The 22,826-nt window shown below is 49.6% G+C and overlaps 1 protein-coding gene across 2 annotated transcripts; it reads right to left on the bottom strand.

Moving 5' to 3' along the window:
* Positions 1-4,745: 4,745 nt before the first annotated feature.
* Positions 4,746-20,667, bottom strand: Igfbpl1 (insulin like growth factor binding protein like 1). 2 transcript variants are annotated; one of them, XM_034503926.2, is made up of 5 exons: positions 20,163-20,666; positions 10,331-10,440; positions 9,508-9,624; positions 7,364-7,521; positions 4,746-5,083 (listed from the first exon to the last, which is right to left on the bottom strand). In XM_034503926.2, the coding sequence occupies exons 1-4, from the start codon at positions 20,596-20,598 to the stop codon at positions 7,372-7,374; spliced, it is 813 nt and encodes a 270-aa protein (XP_034359817.1). In that variant the 5' UTR covers positions 20,599-20,666; the 3' UTR covers positions 4,746-5,083; positions 7,364-7,371. The 2 variants fall into 2 exon arrangements, with proteins under 2 accessions (XP_034359817.1, XP_076791153.1); XM_076935038.1 differs by lacking the exon at positions 4,746-5,083 and adding an exon at positions 6,132-6,241 and having other exon boundaries at positions 20,163-20,667.
* Positions 20,668-22,826: the final 2,159 nt, after the last annotated feature.

Genomic DNA, 22,826 nt, shown 5'->3' with positions numbered 1-22,826 from the left:
GGTGCCTACAGAAGCCAGGAGATGGCATCAGATGCCCTGTAGCTGGAGTTTCAGGTATCTGTGAGCTGCCTGACATGGGTGCTGGGAACTGAACTCAAGTACTTTATGAGAACAGCAAGTGCTCCTAACCACAGGCCCATCCACTGAGAGGTTTGTTAAACAGCTTATTTGGGTCAGTTTCCCGTGAGCATGCCTGAAAAGTCAGACACAGGAGTATACGTAGGAGCCCACATAATCAAGCCTCTATGCCCAAGTCTGTGGTCCCCAATCCACAACGGTGTTTAAGACTCAACCACACCTGCCCTTGCCAGCTCTGATATCTCCTAGGAAGGTTCATTTGGATTGACACCATTATGGGTACAAGGCAGATCTCCGGTAATCCCCACTTTTACTAATTCTCTCAGTTCATTCATTGATCTGAAAGAGAAAAAAAGTCCTGATTGTAGGTGGACCGTTGGGAGAAGGCAAATCAGACAGACAGCCCTGTGGGGCTCACACTCTGTAAGCAAGACAGTTACAGAACAGAATGACATGCGCCGTGGCAAGTAGGAGTTCAGAGACCAAGACGTCAAAGAGCCCCTAGAGGAAAGGAGTGGATTTACCAAGTACTCACAAGGCACCAGCTCACCCAGATGCTAAGTTAAGCAGCTAAGTAGAGCTGACACAACCTGGACCCTCCTTTCTTTCCTCTGTTTGCTCCACTCTGCTCACCCTAAGGGCAAGGCCCGGCAGGAATGGGACAAGAATCCTGATGAATGAAGAGGTAACAAGACCACTGGTAAGGTGTAGGCCTTCTAGGAGAGGGAAGGGCAGAGCCTGTGAGAACTCAGAGACGGAGAGACAGGTAAGCTGTTCCCACAGGAGCAGGGAGACTGGGAAGCTAGGTAGGCAGGGGCTGGAGCATTCTGGCCTGCACCCTTAGGAAGCCATGCCCCCAGTAGGAAGCCCTAACAGGCATAGGCTCATATTCAATTTCTAAAGGCCACTTTGCTTCAATGTGAACAATGGACTTGGGAAAGACTGTGTAGGTCCCTGTTACTCTGTCTACTGTGACATTAGTTTGACCAGGGTGTGGCATAGTGAGAGATCCTGGCCAACCATGAAGCAGGATAAGGTAACAGGGAGACAGATTGGTGCAAGAGGAGAGTTAAAGGTAGCCCTTCTGGTTGGGGGGTGTGTGGGGTGCCAGCTACTATAAAAGGGAGCCTTGGAACTGTGGAGATAGCTCAGCAAGTGGAGTTCTTGCTTAGCATGCATGAAAGACTGGGGTTGGTCCCCAGTATCACATATAATCAGCCACGGTGATACACACCTGGGACCCAAGTACTCTAGAGGCAGAGGCACCAAGACGCCTCACAGGCAGCCCTGACTTATAATGGTGTTCACAATGCAGGAGAGAATGAGGCTCTACTGAGCCACTGTGGCAAGCCTGGTGTCGGGCTCCGTGTCCTGAATTCATTCAGCTGCAGACACCAGAGCAACGTGGTTTCCCTTAATTAATTAAAATATCACATAATAAGTCTCTCTGATTTAATGTTCATGAGTTCCCAGTGAAGCCAGAGAATGAGGAAAGTCATTAGAGGGGACTGTTCCCTGCTGCATTGTCTGGCCTACATCCTCAATCCTGGGAGACAGGAGGGTGGCATTTTCTAAAGATAGGAATTAATGTCATCGAAAAACCTGCAGGAAAACTATCCACCTTACCAAGACCCAACTTTTTGGTGGTCTAGGATAATAAGGGGACACCTTTGGGGTTGGATACAGGCTTTAGAATCACTGTGGTACCCCCTTACCCGTGGAGAATACATTTCCAAGACTCCTCAAAGATAACTTTCAGACGGTGTGTCGTGTGTATGCGTGTACACGTTTGTGCAGATAAACATGGGTATGCAGGCACATGAGCCTGCAGGTGCATACATGAGTTTGTGCACCTGTGGAAGGCAGAGGATCTCAGAGGTCATTCTTCAGAAGTGACCTGATTTTTTGAGCCAGGGTCTCTCGTTGGCTGGCAGCCTGCTGGTTAGGCTAGGCTGTCTAGACAGTGAGCCCCAGGGATCTATCCATTTCTTCTTCCCTGTTGTGGGATTACAGGTTTGCACTACTGTGCCCTGCTGCTGCTGCTGCTGCTGCTGCTGCTGCTGCTGCTGCTGCTGCTTCCTCCTCCTCCTCTTCTTCCACCTCCTCCTCTTTTATTTAGTTTATATGAGTGCACTGTAGCTGTCTTCAGACACACCAGAAGAGGACATCAGATCCCATTACAGATGGTTGTGAGCCACCATATGGTTGCTGGAAATTGAACTCAGGACCTCTGGAAGAGCAGTCAGTGTTCTTAACTGCTGAGCCATCTCTCCAGCCCCATGCCCAGCTTCTTATGTGGGTTCTGTGGCTCAAACCCAGGCCCACAGACTTGTGTGGAAAGCACATTTACTATCTTCTATGTATATTTTCTTATACCTGCCTATGATAAGCTGAGTTTATGGATTAGGCATAACGAGCATAAACAGCAATAAGAAATAGAAAAGCTTAAATATGTTATACTTAAAATTATATGGATGTTATTGCTTTCTCTCTAAACTTCTGGGCAAATGATGGCTCAGCCTTCAGCAGGTTCTCACTCCATAGCTGGCAGGAACCTGATGTCTTATTCTCCCACCCAGTGACTTGCATCCTTCTGGTACCCAATCCATCCCCTTCCTCACTCTGTCCACGGGGAAATGAGAACATAAGAGTAGTGAGAGATGAAAATGTATGAATGAATATGTATCAATAGTGGGACCTACAAGTTCAGGAGTCTCAGAAGGATCAGGCTGGGAATAGTGGATGGTTAGGGCTGGGAGAGACAGTCCAGTCATTAAGAGTGTCTGCTCTTATAGGAGACCTGGGTTCAGTTGCCAGCTCCCACATGGTGGCTTACATCTGTTAACTCTCATTTCAGGGGATCTGATGCCCCCTTCTGGTCTCTGTGGGTACTACATGCAGATAGTGCACAGATATACATGTAAGCAAAACAAAACTAACAAATACCTTCAAGTAGAGGGCTAAACATGATAGAATCACACTTTTAAACCCAGCACCCAGACAGCTGAGGCCAGCCTGGTCTATATATGGATTTTTCAGGCCAGCCTAAACTACACAGTGTGAGCCTGTTTCTAAGCAACATCAACAATACAAAACAAAACCACAAAAATGAAAGTCAAGACCAGGCAAGGAGGTAACCACTGCCCAGGTGGGCCAGGTGAGGAGGGCTATGTAGAAATAGCTAATGGAAGCAGAGAAAACAGACACGATGCATCCCAGATGACAAAGATGGATGAGTGGGACCTGGATCCAGCACCTGGATCTCTCCCAGGGTGGAGAGAGCAAGGAGTCCATCCTTAAAAACACTTATCTCAGAGTGCAGGGGTTGCAACATCATGAAGTCTATAAAAACGGGGTTGGGTGTGTAGGTGGGTAATTGTGCCTCCAAACGGTGACAGTCACAGCACGTGTTCTGGGTCTCAGAAGGGACCCTTGAAGCTTTCTCTAGAGTGAAAAGCCACTAGACTGAACAACCCTGTCGATCCACTTTTTTTTTGACATCGATGAACATTTCAGACAATGCACTGTTTATTCATATCACTCGTTAGTGTGACACACAACCCAGCCCCAGAAGGTCTCCACACTCAGCACTTCACCGGTCTCCTGCCTCCAGTGCAGATCTGAAGTGATCCAGTGACCACCTACACATCGTGCCAACTGCTATCGGGTACGTGGTACTTCTACCTCCTTCTCCACAGCCAGGTGCCTCCAAGGTGACAGTCTTCTGATGTCATTTCACTAAGCATTTGAGCATGTCATCTCCTATTCAATTCATAGGGATGTTATTAGCTGACTCTCAGACATGGAGATATTCACTATGGGGTTGGTGCTGAGGGGTACACTTCTAGTGTAGACATAAGTAGATCCCTGTGGTGGTTTGAATATGCTTGGCCCAGAGAGTGGTACTATTTGAAGGTGTGGCCTTGTTGGAGGAAGTGTGTCACTGTGGGGGTGGACTTTAAGACCCTCCTTCTAACCATGTGGAAGGTCTTTTCTTGTTTGCCTTTCAATGAAGATGTAGAACTCTCAGCGCCTCCTGCACCATGCCTGCCTCTATGCTGTCATGTTCCTGCCTTGATAATAATGGACTGAACCTCTGAACCTGGAAGTCAGCCCCAATTAAATGTTGTTCTTTTGTAAGAGTTGCCTTGGTCACGGTGACTGTTCACAGCAGTAAAGCCCTAAGGCATCCCCATTTCTGATTTTATACAGATAGAGGCTTTCAACATATTTACTAGAGGACACAGAGGCCCACAAGGGAAGGGGCTTGCCCAGAGTCATACAGCGAATACGCACATGGGCACCAAGTTCCAGATTCTCAGGCTTGTCTCCTTCTGGGTGTGCATGCACTACACAGAGGCTACGACATCCCAGCATTTCAGACTCAGATCTGCTAGGGTTAAAGGAAGAATGTTCAGTTCTAATGAGAACTCCAAAACAATAGTTATAGTTCCCCAGGGTTATCTCACTCTAGGTGGACTAAAGTTCCCTGGGCTATCTCACTCTAGGTGGGCTATAGGGGCTATCTCACTCTAGGTGGGTTAGGCTACAGAGAAGGAAAAACACCCATCCCAGTCTCCAAGGATAGGGGTACAGGGACTTCCTCCCTTCATAACACACATTGAGTCAGAGCACCCACTAAGCAGTCACAGACACCAAGTCATGAGTCAGCTGGCATGTGCCTTGTTTTGAGCCCTTTAGAATTACAAACACACAGTGTGTGGCCTTTCTTGGACAGAAGAGTTAAAAAAGAATTGCTCTAAAAAAACGGATTCATTCCAAAAGTGTAAAAAAGCTGCATGCATGTCCATCTTCCCGCCCCCCCCCCAACGGAATGCCCTGCTAAAACCTACATCTGCATAAGAATCTAGTTTGCATTCCCTTAAAAAAAAAAAAAAAAACATACAAAAAGCAGCCATCTACAGGCAGCTTCCCCAGATTTTCAGAGTAGAATGATCACCCATTCCTTGACAGCCATCGTGCGGTGACCAGGTGATCAGGAAGCCTGGGGAGAAAAGAAGGAGGAGGTGTTAGAGGCGATGCCAGAGCTTGCTCTGCTGTAATGACCTCTGTGTTCAATGGGAGGTGGAGGGTGTAATGTTGAGGTTCAAACCCTCCTCAGTGAGGGATGCAGCCAGGGCTGACAGGGAGTGGGTCCTGGGGCAGTGAGAATATTCCAGACCAAAGGCCGGATATTCCAGGCAAGGAGGCTTCTAGGAAAGCACTTTTCACGCCCTGAAAAGCCCCAGTATGGCTGACTGGTGGGAGTAAGCATTGCATTCCCTGAGACACACGACCAAGAGCTAGCCGAGAGTGGACAGAGGGAGCTCAAAACATGGATGTAGATCATGTTATAAGCTATATAAAACAATTCAAATAGTCATATGTGTTGGTATCAGGCTCCGAACCCAGTGACGTCACTTTTAGGCGACTCCCACATTGTCGCCGAGGCAACAGGCGTACGCTCCCAGAATCCACCTGGCTACCTCACCTTTACCTGGGAGATACTACGTCACTGCCCATATAAAACAGGCAGGACCCCGGACTCGCGCTCTCTTTAACTTCTTATCTCTCCCACCTACCTCTCCCCACCTTTGCCCCATCTCCTGAATAAACCACCCCCCCTTTGGAACCGCGTGGTCTGGAGTGGTCTATTCTGCATGGCGGCCGGATTTTCTTTCATCTTTCTTTCAATATGTATCATGCATAATAAAGAAGTTGAGTATTAGGATGGCAACTTGTAAGATCTGATTTCCAAGCCTCACCGAACTCAGCTGGTTTCACACTTCCACACTTTTTGTCCCTCTGACCTCTGATGACCTCTGACCTCTGACCTCTGACAACAAACCCAGCCTTCAAGCCCAGGGCCACTTCATCAGTGACTTCTTCCCTTCAGTTTCTCCAGTGTAAAGAAGTTTCTCCTGCCTCAAGCACACTGCACCCCTTGAATTATGGTGACGTTTCTCATTTCTCCATACGTTCCCTACAGGACTAATGGATGGCAGTCCAAGAAGAGTGGCCAAAAGGATCATGGGATTAAAACCACAGCGAAATCCTGCTTTTAAAATGTTTATTACAGATGGCTCAGCAGCTCAGAGTATTGGCTTCTCTTGCAGAGAACCTGGGTCCAGTTTCCAGCATCCACACGGCAGCTCACGACCATCTGTAAATTCAGTTCCAGGGAATCTAATGCCCTCTGTGATCTCCACGTGTATTAGACACACAGGTGGCACATATACATACATGCAGGCAAAAGCTCATACACATAAAAAAATTAAAATAAATAAAAATAAAAGAAAGTCAATTATATTTATCTCTAATTTTTCCTGTTCTATTAGAGCTTGTTGGTCAGTCTTGACAGTGGTTCATGATGGCAACTCCCACCCCTGGGAGAGGTTCATGCCTTCCTGCTCTTTGGCTCCAGTAAGTGTGTAAGTGGTGTGTGTGTGTTTGTCCCACCTCATCCACCTAGCACAGGTGTGACTTGCTATGGCCAACGATCCATCAGCAGATGTGATATCACTTTTGAGCAGAAACTCAAATGAGACCATGTGCTTGGTTCCTGCTCCTCCCATCTGCCACAAGGACGGACATGGCCCACACTGGGGCTGCTGCTCCTACCCGGTGTGGATTGAGAAAACAGTGGAGCAGAGTCACAGTCACCTTGTAGCAGTTGCATGTCACTTGGATATGAACAAGAGAGCAACTGTCTGTGGCTGTGAGCCGCTAAGTCTCTGAGGCCGCTTAGCAGTCAGAGCTGGCTTCCAAAGGACTCCTTTCCCAAGTTCCCAGTCACCTGTGGGTGGGGACAACTGCAACCAGCTGTCACCTAAGTGACGAGGAGGACAGAAGACAGAAATCTGCCCTTCTCCTCGTCAGGTATGTTGCCGGGCAGCACCCAGTACTGAGGACTGGGAGGCAGGGTTTAGAGCTGTCCAGGAGGGAGTGGGACAAATACACTGGCCTGGGCACCCTGTGGGGACAATTCCATAGTGTCCACAGTGACACTGTCTGTCTTTTTTCATCCCCATAAGAAGTAATTCTGGCTTTTTCAGCTTGTGGGACTTTATGCTCACAGCCCTTAGCTTTGCATTCTGAGAAACTCAGAGATGCCTGTATGGAACACAGCCGAGCTTCCAGTTGCCCGGCTTCAGTCTGCCCGCTCTCTGTTTTTCCTCAGATTTCCCAGGTTTATATCTCTCTTCTTTCTAATAGGCCGTCTAATAAACCACCTAAGTTCTCTAATGCTATGGGGTGGGAGATAGAAATGGCTTTGGACATGTACCGTGTCCATCACAGGAGGTCACCCGGAACTGAGGAGTAGAGGCTTTTGTATCTGTTCAGATCAAGGACCGTCACCGTGCCATGGGACTGAGCCTCTCCAATGGCATTGGCGGCGTGACAGTGGTACACTCCTTCATCTTCCTTTCTCAGAGGGTTGATCTAGAAATACAACAGGCGAGTTTGTAAAGATTGCACACAGCACACTCAAAACTGACCACCTTAGTCAACGTTCTCTCCTGTTAGCCAGGGTCTCTCTCTTGTTGCGCTCAAACTCACTATGTAGCTGAGAATGATCTTGAACTCCTGGGCTTCCTGTTTCTGCTTCCAGAGAGCTAGGACAAGGGACCACTGCTACCGTGCACGGTTTACATGGCGCAGAGGATCAAACACAGGACTTCCTGCATGCTAAGCAAGTGCTCCACCAACCACTTGCAGTCAGTCCACAAGGACAGACATGCAAGCTTGTTCCTTCTCAGAATCTGACAAAGCTGTCTGCTTTCTCTTCTTGCCACAGAGCCAAGGCACACAGGGCCTGCTCCTGCTGTGGCTCTTTTTCAGTGTTTTCTCTGTCTTTACTGTGAGCTACCTGGTCCTTTCACTAAAGGTGATGAGGGATGACTTTGAGGAAAAGAACAAACGTCTACCCACCAGAGAAGACCTCCAAATGTTCTTTATGGGGTAGTCTTTCTTTACAAGATGACACCAAGAGACCTTGTCCTCAACTCTCCTCACACACAAAAAGAGCCAATATGCGTGATTTGAGAAGGCCACACACGTTCAACAGTGTTCCAAGTCCCTCTCTTGGATGAAATGTTGAAGGGACTGACTGGTATTCAGTTCAAGACACCCTAAGACTAAGCTCTCAGCAAAAAAGAGATTTATTTGCCCCAGTGGGATGAAGAGACAAAGAGAGGAGATAGAGGATGAGGGGCAAAGGGGAAAGGAGCAAGGGAGATGGGGAGGGGTATTTGTTCTTGGGCAGGGAGAGGAGTAACAGCAGTTACCTCTGGATGGAGAGGAGACACACAGGAAAATGGCAGTCTGTGAAGGTAAAGAATCCCTGTGTGTGGTGGTTTAAATATGCTTGGCCACGGGAGTGGGACTGTTAGGAGGTGTGGCCTTGTTGGAGTGGGTGTGGCCTTGTTGGAGGAAGTGTGTCACTGTGGGGGTGGGCTTTAAGACCCTCATCGTGGTTGCCTTCAGGTCAACATATAGAACTCTCAGCTCTTCCAGCACCATGCTTGCCTGCACGCTGCCATGCTTTCCACCATGATGATAATGGACTGAACCTCTGAACCTGTAAGCCAGCCCCAATGAAATGTTGTCCTTTATAAGAGTTGCCTTGGTCATGGTGTCTGTTCACAGCAGTAAAACCCTAACTAAGACAGAAGTTGGTACCAGGGACTGGGGTATTGTGATAGGCCTGACCATGCTTTTGTTTGGAGGAATGTGGAGTTTGAAACTTTGGATTTGGAAATCCATGGAATTTTTAAGTGGGGCTTAATGGGACATCCCAGTAGGAAAATGGAAGACACTGGTGCTGAGGTACACTCCCTCATTTTCCTTACCTGTGAGTCTCCTTGGACAGCTCCATCTTAAAGCCTTACCCTCTTTACCCTGTAGCAGCTCACCCACAGCTGAGCACCGGGACATCTTTCAGGTCCCTTGCAGCAGATCGCTTATGCTCTTGGGAGCTATCTAACCTGCCCCACCTATTCCAGAGGGTCCTGTGGGAAACAGACGGGACAAACTGGGTCTGGTGGCCCACAGAAATGACTCAGAGGACTGAGGCAACAGGTTAACGACTTTGAGGTCAGCCTGAAAAACTTAGCAACACCTTGTCTCAAAATAAAATTTTTAGTGTTTAAAAATTGTATTTCTTTCTTTTGTGTATATGTATATATATACAGACACATGTGTGAAGATCAGAGGACAACTTGCAGAAGTCAGTCCTCTCCATCCATCATGTGGGTTCTGGGGAGTGAACTCAGGTCAAGCACTTTTACTCACTGAGCCAGTGAGGTCCTGGGTTCAATTCCCAGCAGAACCAAAAGAAAAGAATAAGAAACAGCTTTAAAAGTGTAACGTGCCCTGAGAAGACAAAGGGTGGTTTGTTGATAATATCCAATAATCTGAAACACTCACCAAAATCCAGGATGTGGTCTCATGGTCAGAAGGGCCCCCACGCACCTGGACAGCTATATTGACATGGTCTCCAGGCAACTCCTCCAACCCCTCAGTGCCCTCTGGAGAGCGCTTGACCTATTCAGTGCAGAGAAAGCACTGAATTTAGAATTAGTTTAGAAAAGTAATTCTGAGCCAGGATGACCTCCCCCAAGACCTCTGGCCACCTGCAACCTCCCTGGGACTCCAAGGCAGAAATCCAAATGCCTCTCATTCTTATGCAAATAACACCACCTTCTTTTAAATCTGTATCTATTCGGACAGTGCCCCCTGCTGGAAACTTTGCCGAAGGGTGGAGGAGGGTGGGAAGAGCTTGGAATTTCACAGTCCTTATTAGGGCTTTTGGGGCAAAGGGCCACCTAAGGTTGTGACTGCCAGTCTCTCAGATTGGTCTTCAGTGTTCAGAACAGGATTGAATCTCGATCACCAGCCAAGTCTGCCTATAGCTCCGTGCCACAGCAAAACAGGCTCTGATGACAGAACAGCTGATAGTATATCAGCTAGCAGAGCGTTCTAGACACCTAAGTGGCCAAATGAACAAAAGGTATGGGAAGGAATCAAACCCCTCCTTTGGGGAAGAGTTCTGGGGTGCCAGCTTTGAGGCACATGGCTGGTGTATCTTCGTTTAATCCTCTGGCTCACATACAAAAGATCCCCGTGCAAACACACCTAAAGAAAAGTATTTACCACTCATAGGTCCTTCTGATTCTGTCTTTCTCTCCCATGTTCACAGCACATGTGAATGTGCACACAGACAAATGCATACATTCTTGGAGAAGATTACCTTCTTCCAGGTGATAACTGGGGTGGGCACAGCCTTCACCTCACAGGAAAGGAATACTTGAGTCCCAGTGACATTGTGAATATCTCGAGGTGGCATGAGGACCACAGGAGCTGGGAGAAGACAAAGAACAACCCTTTACCCTGGCTGGTCGGGAGCCCAACCCTGGCCTCTGAGGGCCTGCAGGAAGCCCTTTGAGGAAGTAGCTGAAGAAAAGGAAAAAGCTATGTCCGGTGGCCAATGGGGGGCTCGGGTTTCAGCACACCCTCTCTCTGAGTACCCCTAGCACCTTGGCTACCATCTGCACATTTATTCCTGACCTAGAATCTGGCTTTATGAGTCACATAAGTACCTGTGGGGGCCGGGGTCCAGAAAAATCTGGTGATAGTCGAAGTTTTCTGAACACACAGTGACCAAAATTTAATTCAAAATCAAACGAAGAATGAATCTGGAGGGCTCTGGTAGTGTTCACGTGTCACACCATATAACCTCAGAGCTTAGAGCTTTACACTGTACACACTGTCCATCATACCACACAATTCTGACAACACAGCAGGGACAGACACCCCACAAACTCAGCTCAGACTCCAGACAGCTGTGTGAGACAAGCTGGGGGGTTTGTGGAGGGTTTATTTTATTTTATTTTTTTTTTGCTAGCTTTTTTTTTAATTGTACGTGCTTCTTGTTCTTGCAGAAAACATGACTGAATTGCAGAAACAGAGGTCTTTTATTGTGTTTTTTGTTTTGTTTTTAAGATTGGGTCTCCTGGGCTGGTGAGGTGGCTCAGCAGTTAAGAGCACCAACAGCTCTTCAGGAGGCCATGAGTTCAAATCCCAGCAACCACATGGTGGCTCACAACCATCCCCAATGAGATCTGAAGCCCTCAGATGGGTGTCTGAAGACAGCTACAGTGTACTTTGGGCCAGAGCGAGCAGGGCCTGGAGCGAGCAGGGCCAGGAGCCAGTAGGGCCAGGAGTGAGCAGGGGGGCCTGAGGACTCGGAGTGAGCAGGACCCTGAGCCAGTGGGACCGACCCGTGAGCAGGGCCAGGAGCGAAAGGGGGAGGGGCAAGGAGGGGGTGGAGCGAGATGGGGCCGGCGGAGCTGGAGCAAGAGGGAGAAAGGGATGTGTGTGTGTGTTGGGGGGTGGGGGGGAGAGACTGGGTCTTCTTAGCCCAGGCTGACCTCAAACTCTCCACAGTGCCAAGGATAACTTCAAACTTCCCGTTCTTCTGCAAGTCTGGAGTGCTGAGATTGGAGCTGTGACACCCGCTGGCTTATGTGACATCCACTGACTTACGTGGTGCTGTGAGTTAAACTCAGGGTTTTATGTGCACTAAGCAAGTGCTCCACGCACTGAGATACACCCCAGAACTCCTCTGACATTTGGTAGTGTATAATTATATGAAGGGGTGTTACAAAAATAAAAATATCAATCAACTTTGAAAAGTGTTGAGGATACTCTACATCCTGGAATACTGATTCCATTCCTTTAAAACATTTTAAAATGTTTAAATTTTTGTATATGTGTGCTGTTTATATGTGTGTCTGTGCAACACGTGTGTATCCAGCATCTGCAGAGGCCAAAGGGAGTATCAGATCCTCTGGAACTGGAGTTGCATATAGTTGTGAACTGCCATGTGGATGCTAGGAATTGAACCTAGGCTCTTTGGAAAAGCAGCCAGTGCCCTTAACCATTGAGCCATCCCTCCAGCCCCCAAGGTTGAGTTCTTTATGTGAAGATTGACAAGTACAATTGTCTTCTTAGGACGAAACATTGTTCTTATCGTCAATGGATGGTAAAAATTATACATACGCCAAAGAACTGGTTTAAAGTATATCTCATTATGATTTATTATCAGTAAGTGTTTGATGCTTATTTTATATACTCCACACTCAGGGTGACACAGGGATTTTTCTATGAAAAGAGGTTTAAGAACCCTGAATGTCAAGTCAAGTTACCAAAGTCAGGGCCGCTAGCAGGTGCTTTTCTGCCTCTGAGTACGAAGGGTTCAGAGAGGAGAGGTGTAAGGTTTTGCTTATTTAAGAGAACCCGAGACCCTGTAGCACAGGCTAGACTCTTGGTTCACCCTTCATACTCTGTTTCTTTCCACACCAGGGTTCAGTGAGGCATCAAGTCTCATCCAGGGGTACCTTGATGTTCATGTTCAGGATGCGGAGTTGAGACAGGCTTTCTTTGTGTTGTCTTGGAACTTGCTCTGTAGCTCAGACTGGCCTCAGACTCACAGAGATCTGCCTGTGTCTGCCTCTCAAGTGCTGGGGTTAAAGGTGTGAGCCACCACTGCCCAGCCAGTGCTCAGGACTGATTACCCTTGCTCTGGCCCCAGCTCCATGGGAGGATGTACTACCAGTCCTGCCAACCTAGCTACACAGTCATGTCCTAAACAAGGGGTCTGTTTGTCTCTGACCATCTGCATCACAGCTGGCTTTAGGATCCAGCCATGAGGTCTGGCAAGAAAGAGGCCTGACCAAGGGAAGGCAATCCGTCCTTGCCTCTTCACTTGGGGAGAAGACCCCTGCTTCTCCTAGTTGTAGAGTGAACAGCCATGGAATGAGAAAGCAGTTACTACGGTGACGACACATGAGCAAGAGTCAGGGACAGGTGTGGCAGACAGCTAGATGAAGAAAACATGAGAGATACCGACATTCTGGGGCCAGCAAACCAAACATGGAAGGGCCCACGGGGATACAGCTGCAATACAACCAGAGAACAAAGGGAGAGAGACCAGAGAGGGCCAAAGTTGGTCACAGAGAGGGATTGCAGGCAGTCTGAGCAGCCCTGTGGGTTCTGGGAACCAAGCCCAGGCCCCTCCAGACACAATGAAACAGACCTTGTCGAGCCAGTGCCTGATCACGGACTTGTGTGGCCAGCCTCATTTACACACCTCCATGAACGGAGAGCTCACTGCCTGCAGAGCTGGGCCCCTGGAGGGCTCTGTGGTGACCTCATTGTCAGGGCAGCTGCCTCTGTCCTCTGTCCTTCAGCACCTGATGACAGGGCCGGAGCCCTTGGAGCAATGGCTCCGAGTGAGCTGAGTACAGACTGCTTGGCCCAAGCTGGGCCACCTGCCCCTTCCAATCAGTCACACTTTCAGCTCTGCCCACGTGACTGCTCTTCAAAGGGATATCCAAAGCCATATCCAAGAGTGCAGCTAGCACGCGGGTAGAGCCCCCTAACTTCCAACACGCCCCGCGGCCACACACCCACACAAGGAGTAGTCTGGCAGAAGCCCCATCTGCCACAACAAAGAGGGGCTAATTTATTCACATTCTCCTCCTGCCAACACCTCCTCAGTGACACAGGCGCTCGCACAGGCAAGTCTGTCCCCAAAAGACGGTCACACCACCTCTGATTCCAGGGCCTTCAATGGGCTCCAAGGGGACGCTTAGTCAACGTGTTTCACTTTTCTTCAAGTAAAGTCATAAATTTTAAATGAGACCTCATCGCTCCCTTTCAAACCTAAATGAATAAACCAGTAAATCACATTTCCTGCGTGCTCCCTGCGAGCCTTCCGAGCCTTCCGCTCCCTCTCTTTCAATAACTACAATTAAGAAGGGCTGTCTGGGGAAGGCTGCCTGCGCCAGGGCTTTCACGGCAGGAAATGCCATTTCTTTTACAAAAGAGTCTTTCTGCTTTCAGTGTTAAGAGGACCTTTCCCAATGCATGTATTTATCTATAAATTTGTATGCTGCACAACTCATTCTGGTGCACAGATCCATGTTGAACTGATGCATACCTTTGGCATACAGTTGGGAAGTCACTGTTGGAACCAGAGCAGTTTTGTGACCTTGGAAGATTTCCTCAGGCTGTGTGGTGTCAGTCAACTTCTCTTAATTTGAATATGTCTGGCATTAAATTTGCGTTCTTATCCATTACAGCTCTGCACAGTCCACAGCAACCACAAAAAGTTACACTATGTAACAAGTCAACAACCATCATGAATAGTTACACCGCTGCTGGCTGCTTACAGCTGGTATCGCCTCCCGCCCCCCCCCCCCCCCGCAATCTTGTCGGATGCCAGCAGGGGGCGCTGCTCAAGCTCAATGGTGGAGGAGGTATGATCTCTTTTCAGTTCTCCAGAAAAACCAGCTTAACTTCTATCTTAACACCATCTTGCCTTTCCCCCAGGAGGGCTCTTCTGAACCCTCACACCAGCCCTGAAAGGTAAGTGTTCTAACTCCCATTTTACAGCTGGGAAAGTAAAGTTTAGAAAGGTGAAGGACCTGGAGGAACAGGGACTCAACTTCATGCCATGGTTCCATAACATTCCATACTATTTTAAAACTGAGAGTATTGTTATCTCGGTGGCTCCATCCTAGAAGAAGGGCCCCCAGGCATAGTGATTTGCTGGGAGATCTCACGGCTTACAGGGGACAGTCACACAGTCATGACCTATGTCAAGTCAAGGACACAGAGCAAACTCAACAGAGAGGAGTCAGGGAGGGGACCCATGCACCAGCTCCTGGAGGAATGACACAGGGCACAGCCATGTACAGAGACACAATTGTGAAATGCTGTCTAATGGGGAAGCTCACGGGAGGTCAGGGCTTTAGTAGGGGCTGATCACACAGGTACTGAATTATGACCCAAAGTCTCAGATTCCTAGATGGTAGCTCCTAATGTTCATGTGCTGGAGGCTGAGTTCCCAGGCTGGTGTGACAGTGGGGCGACAGCCTCTGCAGAGAGCAGAGCCCAGCAAGAGGCCTTTAGGTCACCAGAGGTGTGATCTCAGAGGGGACAGTAGGGTTCTGGTAGCTTCTCTCTTCTGCTTGCTGGCTTGGGAGGTAAGCAGTGTGCTCCCCCACACACTCTTGTCAGGCTGTGCTGTTCTTGCTAGGGAGCTAAAAGAGAACATGGGGTTGTAGATTCTGGACTGTATCCCTCAGAACCACAAGCCAAAGCAAAGCCATCCTGTCATGCTCGCTGCAGGTATTTCATGGCGATGAAATAAGAACACAGGAGTGGACCACATTCTGCAGTGTAAGAAGTCCCCCCGGCCCCTGCCTGCTTCTGGGGATGGTTCAACTTCCAGAAGTCCAGGTCCTCAGAAGCCAGCCATAGGACAACCTTGCCAATAGATCATTCTGAACTCACAGTCTCAGGCCAGTTACTTAGGCTCTGTTCTGCACAGGGAGAGAACACTCCACATATCGCCTTCCAGTGATGCCCACGAGTGATAGCCCATAACACTTGCAGGACAGACATCTCCAGTCCTCACAGTACTCAAGTGTGTCAGCAGGTTGCTCAGTGTCTATCAGAGGCAGGAGAGCTGGTATGATGGGCGGAGTCAAGGAAACCCACTTAGGGCTCTGTCTATGCTGTGTATCCAGTGCTATGCTTTAGTCTTAGCTATGGCTTCTTCAGAATGGGTACAGGTGCCCATCCTCCTCAGAACCTGAGTCAGTCCATGGCTAGCTGGCTCTGTGCCTTAGGTCTGTGGCAAGACAGAGACTTTATAGTTTAAGGGCGGAATGCATGAAAGCTGTTCACTTAATGGCTGCCAGGAAGCAGAGGGAAGATGAGAGGTGGCTCCTGAGACAAGACTTCCCCTGCAGAGGCATGGGTACCCACTTACTTCCTCTGGTTAGGCCCCACCTCCTGAAGACTCCACCACTCCCAATAGTGCCATAGCTGAGGATTAAAGCTTTGATAGACAAGTCTTCCAGGAACACTTCAGATTTAAGTCATAACACCCCCCGCCTGTCCTCCACAGGCAGATGTGAGGAACACTAGAAGGCCCCTTGCAATCTTCCACGGTGTCCTAAGGAGGGACCCAGCAGCTCATGTTACCTAGAACCGACCTTTCCATTGTGCTGTGTCTGCTGCTTGCAGCCCTCTGCTGACCTCTGGTGACAGGGAGTCTCTGGTGAATCTAGAGGCCATGACCCTTAACCTTCAGGATCGCCAGCGCTCAGAGAAACTGCAGTGGCTCAATGCCCTGCAGGCTGGAGCTCCAAGATAGCCATCTTCAAAGAGCCCAGAACCTAGCATCTCACCTCAGTGTTATCAGGGATGTCATCATCCTGGAAGGAGCAGGTTTTCCTTCCCGTCTCCCTTTGACTAGAATAAAGCGGCTTTCCCAGAAGGTCAGCTCTTGGCCAGTCAAGTTTTCTAAATGGATCAGTTCCCCACTCAGTGCTTGCTCCCTTCTGCTCACACTCAGCCCAGGGAATTCATGATGGTACAACCCCATCCTTTCCAGGGCAAGAGAACAAACAGGTCACGGTTAGCTTTGTGTGGTCAGGGTGGTCCTAGTGGATCTAGTACCACTGGATAGGCAAAACAATACCAGGGGGACTCAGCTGCCTGGGAGTCTGCGTGCTGTCCACTGGTGCTGAGGTGGGTTGTGAACCATTGTCTGCTTGGGAAGAGAACAACACTGCCCTATACCCCCTGGGATGTGGGACATAATGTCGGTGTCTGTGTTAGCTCTATGGGTCTGCACAGATCAAAGGATCTGTGTTATTGTTACTGCACGTGGTGATCTGTCTCCCTACCCCTTTCATTAAATGGGTCCTTGGTGGCTGAAATGAAAGATCGTCCCACATGCCTCAGAGATTTAAGTTAATAGTGCCAAAGTCATCCCCCAGGAGACTATCTGCTTGTACTAAGACACACACAAGCAAAGACTTTAATGATCAACGTGCCGAACAGGCTTGATAATTTATGCTCATAATCACGGCTGGATGTGGAAGGAGCTCCGGTTTAATCCCACTGCCTGAAGCCTGTGACTCAAATCCCCTCCCTCGGCATTCATGAAAGGCTTTGGAACACGAGGCCCCTTTCTTTGTCCCTCTCACAAAGTGGCATTCGCTGCCTCTTCTGGTTACCTGGTAACCCGTACCTCAGGCTTCTAAATGGAGCGGGAATTCCAACCAAGGTGAAATTTCTGAGATTCAGTAGCTCAGGCTCTAGAGAAGCTGCTGGGGCTCAAAGGCCTGCAAACTGGAGGATGATAGCAACCCTCCCAGAGTCAGGAAAACCAACCTGGGGGCCCTGTCTCAGCCGGGGCCAGCCATGTAGCTCAAGGAAACCCTCTTGGGTGTGCCTCAATGTTCCCTTCTATTAAGGCAGTGGTTCTCAACCTGTGGGTCAAAACCCATTTGGGGGTCAAATGACCCTTTCACAGGAGTCTCCTAAAACCACTGGAAAACACAGATATTTACATTACGATTCATAACAGTAGCAAAATTACAGTTATGAAATAGCGACAAAATAAGTTTATGATGGGGGTGGGTCACCACACCATGGAGAACTGTGTTAAAGGGTCTCAGCGTTAGAAAGGTCCAGAGCCACTGCCTTAAGAGGATGGGTAAGACCCCCTCCCTCTAGGCTTGCAAAACTCAAGGACAACAATGGATACAAAGGCAATGTCTAACAATAAAATATTCACACACAGGCCCTCCAGGTACAAAGATCAAAGGGCGCTCTAAATATTAGGCAGCGGGCAGTTCTGAGCCAAGGCTTCTGGGAAGGGCAGTTTGCCATCACTGTCCCATGGAAGCATCAGAGAGACACTGTCACCACTGGGGAAAGAGATAATCAATACTCTGAACCATCACTCCATTAAAGTGGAGGTGCCTGGGAGGAGCTGAGGAGTGACTGTCACCAACACTGAAGTAAAACTGTCTGTTTCCCTTCAAACGGGGTCCCCTGGGGCTTTGTTAAAAGTGCTCCCGCTGTGTCTTTTGAATTAAAGATGGCTTTAGGGCAGCCCAGAATGAGGTGCAGCCACTGTAGGGAAACAGTCCCCTGTGCACGGGTGCCCATACCTCCCTGAGACACAGGACAAGGACCACACAAGCTTGTGAAGACAAGAGGTGACAGGGAGACATCATCAGGTCTGAGGTGGGTGACAGAAACCGGGTGGAAAGGACAGCTGGGCGCAGGAGTGCTGAGGCTTGCCACTAATGAGGTCCTGGAAGGTAGCATCTGAATTGCTCCCACTGGCTCTGAGGACCGCTTTATTCTCCAGGCTGGAGCCCAGGGAGGGCCTCAGAGCCCGCAGAGAGTCAGGGGGCTGGCACATTTACTTGTCATTTGGTAATTTTCAGTGAATTAGGGGTGTGGGCTTTCCATCTGCCATCTGTCTGTACTCTGGTAACCATAGCAACCACCATCTGCCTGACTTAATATTATCAAGTCCAGTCCTGAAAGAGTACTGGACAAGGGGTTGGGACCTGGGAGGTGGCAGCCTTAAGTGGGCATCATGGACCAGTCCCTTGCTTTCTCTGGGTTTGGGTCTCCTCTGTACAGCAGCAGCTTTGAGTCATATGCCTGGAAGGGCTCTTTTTCCTAGGAACAGAATGTCGCTCCAGGAAAAAAAAAATCACCCAAGCCCATCAGCACAGGGAAGCTTTGGGGAGCCTGGTCAGCATTTCTTCTGTGTCCTGTGTGTGCCATTAGTGCTACCTGTCTCAGACAAAGGGAACTGCGTGCATGCGTGTGAACCAACTGCTGAGGAGGCAGATTGTAAAAACAGTGATAACAGGGACAGTGTAAAACAGGGAGTCTGTCGGTGCATCGGTGCATCGGGCAGACACAAGCATTCCGAGCAGAGCAGGCACCAACAATGGCTCCCCTGGAGCTGCTGTGGCTGGACGGGGAAAGACCTGGTTCAGTGTCAATGGAGAAGCCAGGAGCTCCCGGAGTAACCCCCAGCCAGCACTGTCCCCCACTGGAGCCTGAACTAGGAGACAGCCATGGTGACTTTTCTGTGTCACCCAACCTGCTTCAGCCCCTCACTGGGTTACACATAGTCCTTGTCTCTGTGTATAGTGGACTTGCTGCCCCATGGCCAGCAGAATCCTGGATGTGATCACATTGCCATGGAATGTCTGGAGAGGAGAGTAGCACAATGCCAGTTACTATCTGAGGGCTGGAAAAAGAGCCCCCAGGTGTCTTTCTTGAAGTGTTAACTTGGACATCTGGCTTAGACATCCTCTCCCAGCTCAGGCCTGAAATCTCCAGAAGCCTGAACCACAGGCTTCATGGCAGCATCTTGGCCCACTTAGCACACTTACCACCCTGAGCTCCCCACTGTCCTGTCCAGGCAGGATAGACAGACTGTTCTCTCAAAGCTCCTGACCAAGTCAACCCTCTGCCCCCCAACACGCACAGGCAAAGTAGGCTAGCTTCTCTGGACACCCATAGACACTAATGTTTTGGTTTATAAAATAAATGACACAGGATAGTGATCAGTTAGGGCACTAGGGACACTTACAGTGTGATGTTGAAAACAGCTAACCTTTGACATCCCTGGCAGTTGGTAGTTTTCTATTGATTTCCTTAAAGCAGGGCCCTTCAGATTATGTGCTCTTCAGACTGGATCAGCCTCTATGGTCCCACAATCTTTTCAGAGCTCAAGTTTCCAAAGGTCTCACCCTTTATGGATGGAAGCTCCTTGAAGCCCTTAATCTGGAAGCCTCCCTGGACACCCAGGATTCTGGTGCTCTGTCTTGGTGATGCTTGAATCCCGTGTGGGACTCCTGCACTCTGGGGATCCTCACCTTCTTTTCTCCGTTCAAACTATCCACCTGGACCCGGACCCACTTCAATCCCCATTTTCAAATAACTGCAATAGCAGGTTCTTAAGCATTCACATTCCTGTTTGTTCTAGGCATAAAGTCTTCATGAAGCAGGTAAGGCAGCCGGCAGGGTATAGAAAGATGTGAAACACTGCTCCTGAAGGGGAAACTGAGGCCCAGGTAGTGTTGTCCACTTTTGTACAATGAAATTCTTTGTCCCACAACCTAGAGCATTGGGGTCCCGCGTTTCCCATTCGCTTGGGCCTTTCTGGGTCAAACCCCACTCACCGAACTCGCAGGGCCCATCGCGAGCCTTGTGCAGGTGGCCATGGTGCGCGCGGGGTGCTTGTCGGGCGCGCAGACGTAGCGCGCAGATGCTGGAGTAGGAGCGGCCGTCGGAGCCGCAGACGGCGCCGCGTTGCGCACACACGCAGAGCCCGGTGCCCTCGGGCGCCGTCCCCGAGGGGCGACTCGCACACACCAGGCCAGGGCCGCAGCGTGCGCCCACCCGTCCCCCGCAACTCGCGCCCTCGGTGCCCAAGCAGCGAGCGCAGCAGCCGCACTCGTCGCGCGCGGAGATCCAGGGCGCTGGGCAAGGCGCGGGCGCAGGGCAGCGATCTGGCTGGCACGGGCTGCACTCGGGATGTCGTCTACCCGCGTCGCGAAGCCCGAGGCCCCGGGCTAGTGACGGCAGGAGCAGGAGCAGCAGCGGCAGACGCGGCATGGCCGGCTCCCAGACGGACGGCAGCAGCGCCTCTGCTCCGCTTAGCGCTCGGTGAGTGCAAAGCCACCGCGCCCGCCCCGCGCCCGCTGATTGGCCCGGCCCGCACCGCGGGGCGCCCCTCGGCCCGGGACCAGCGTGGCAAGGCCCTGCCGCTTCACCGAACTGCAGGGAAGTCTCCCGAACAGCTCTGCCACCTCCAATTAAGCTCTGGGGGAGACTCAGCAAGGTCCAAACGGCAACTTCTCCACGGGCCTTAAAATGTTACGACTCTCAGTCCTCTCACCAGGATGCCCAATTTTACTTTGCTCTCTTTCTAGTTTTGTTTAGCAAAGGGAATCTCTAGTTTAAGATACCAGATTTTACAAATGAATGGATAGATTTCTCTCCCAGATCGAATCCCAGTTCAACAGCCCTGTTTCCAGTGACCACTCTGGCTATCGGGTTCTTGGATATGTTTTCAGGAATCTTCCCTGCCTGTACAAATATGGGTAAGCGCATAGCCCAGTCCCCTCATATAAAATACCCACTGACCGAATGAACATATGACTTTGCACTTGGGCTTTTCTGCCTACAGAATTTCAGGTTTTTCACCTTTTATTATCTCTGGAATCCAACTCTCTTCCAAACAATGGGTGCACAGGTGAGAAGTCTGTGCACTCTTGCGGGTCTTTCTCTCTTTCTTTCAAAAAAAAAAATTCATTTAATTTATGTGCGTTGGTGAGAAGATGTCAGATCCCCTGGAACTGGAGTTACAGACAGTTGTGAGCTACCATGTGGATGTTGAGAATTGAACCCAGGTCCTCTGGAAGAGGAATCCAGTGCTCTTAACCACTGCACCAAGACGCCACCCCCTCGTGGGTATTTCTCAATGCTACATAAAGCCATGCATCTTATGGTTGATAGTGCCTTGTGGTGACTAGATACAAGTGATGTATTTTGGGCTTTGTGTGGACCTGTCTTGATTGTTACACTTTGCACAGTATTTAGATACACAAATGGAAATTAATCACTTGTGTTCTGACCTTTGGCTACTAAGAATGTTGGGATGGGGTCTCAGAGCAAAAATCTCAGGACACCCATGTTGAGGTGTGGTCTTTTGCTATGTATTGTAACGCTAAATTCTGGCCTCTAAGGCCTGGTTGAAACTCTGCATGTATACAAGTGATACTATGTAACCTTCCCCCCCCCCCCAAGTTATCCCTGATTGGTGAATAAAGATGCCTATTGTCTATAGCTGGGCAGAAGAGAGATGGGCAGTGAGTGTTTGGGTTCCAGGACTCGGGGTCTGAGGAGAGACCACAAGGAGGAGAGGGGAGAAGGTGGAGAAAGGAGGGATGCCATTCGGTCGGTAGGTGAGTCATGAAAACACACATGGCCGTGAGGGCTGGAGCTAAGAGCAGTCCAGACGGAACATAGCAAGTTATAACTTGGGGTTCTTGACAGGGAAGTAGACATAATAGCATAGAGGGTAGATATGTGCCCAGCTGTAGTGCGGATTAAGGCATATTGTAAATATAAAAGTTGTATGCCTTTTATTTGGGAGCTGAGTGATCTAAGGTCTACTACAACACACCTATGGCATAGCTGGTAAAGGATGTTGAAAGACAAGTTCCTGCTGTGGGGTACCCATACAGGATCCAAGGCAGGCGCTGCACACCTCCTCCCTGACAAAGGGGGCTCTGTTGCTGGACACTGATGTGTGGCTAGGGGATTAGACCCGAGGGAGAGAAGAACTTACCAAGCCAGGCTTCCCAGGAGCCATCACCTACTGCTCCTCGAGTTTGCTCTCCTGCATATTTTTGGCTTATGTCTGGAGATGGACAAAGCCTCTCAGTGCCTGGGATAAGCCCTGCAGATCTCACAAGTGACAGTCAGTTTCCTTTCTTATTAACTCAATTCCTGCCCAGTCTGCAGTTCTCTGGGGGAGGCCCTTATCCCGGAAAGAAGCCCTTGTGGAAGCCACTTTGTGTGGTGAGCAGAGCAGAGCCATTGAGCAGAGCCACATGGCTATTCACTCAAGCTCTTACCTTACAAAGGGCCCCGTGGAGCAGAGCTGGCCCATGCCTTGGGGAGTGCAGGTAAAGAGTGAAGAATGAGGAGAAGAATGCTGGGAAATCTCTCGGCACACGTTCACTACTAAGATTCCAGTCAACTCAAGACAGCTGCGGGTTGACCTAGACCGGCCTCTTCACCTGTTCACACCTCTTGACTCTGACCCCATCTTTGAC

The sequence above is a fragment of the Arvicanthis niloticus genome, chromosome 5 (assembly GCF_011762505.2).
Source record: "Arvicanthis niloticus isolate mArvNil1 chromosome 5, mArvNil1.pat.X, whole genome shotgun sequence".
Lineage (NCBI taxonomy): Eukaryota > Metazoa > Chordata > Mammalia > Rodentia > Muridae > Arvicanthis > Arvicanthis niloticus.
This window is presented reverse-complemented; position numbering and strand designations above follow the sequence as displayed.

Coding starts and splice junctions, on each gene's coding strand:
- Igfbpl1 (XM_076935038.1), bottom strand. CDS start 20,598: ATGCCGCGTCTGCCGCTGCTGCTCCTGCTCCTGCCGTCACTAGCCCGG. Junction 10,441..20,162: donor CGATGGGCCCTGCGAGTTCG/GTGAGTGGGGTT, acceptor GTCTTCTCCCAG/CTCCTGTGGTCCTCATGCCA. Junction 9,625..10,330: donor CAGTTATCACCTGGAAGAAG/GTAATCTTCTCC, acceptor TGCACTGAATAG/GTCAAGCGCTCTCCAGAGGG.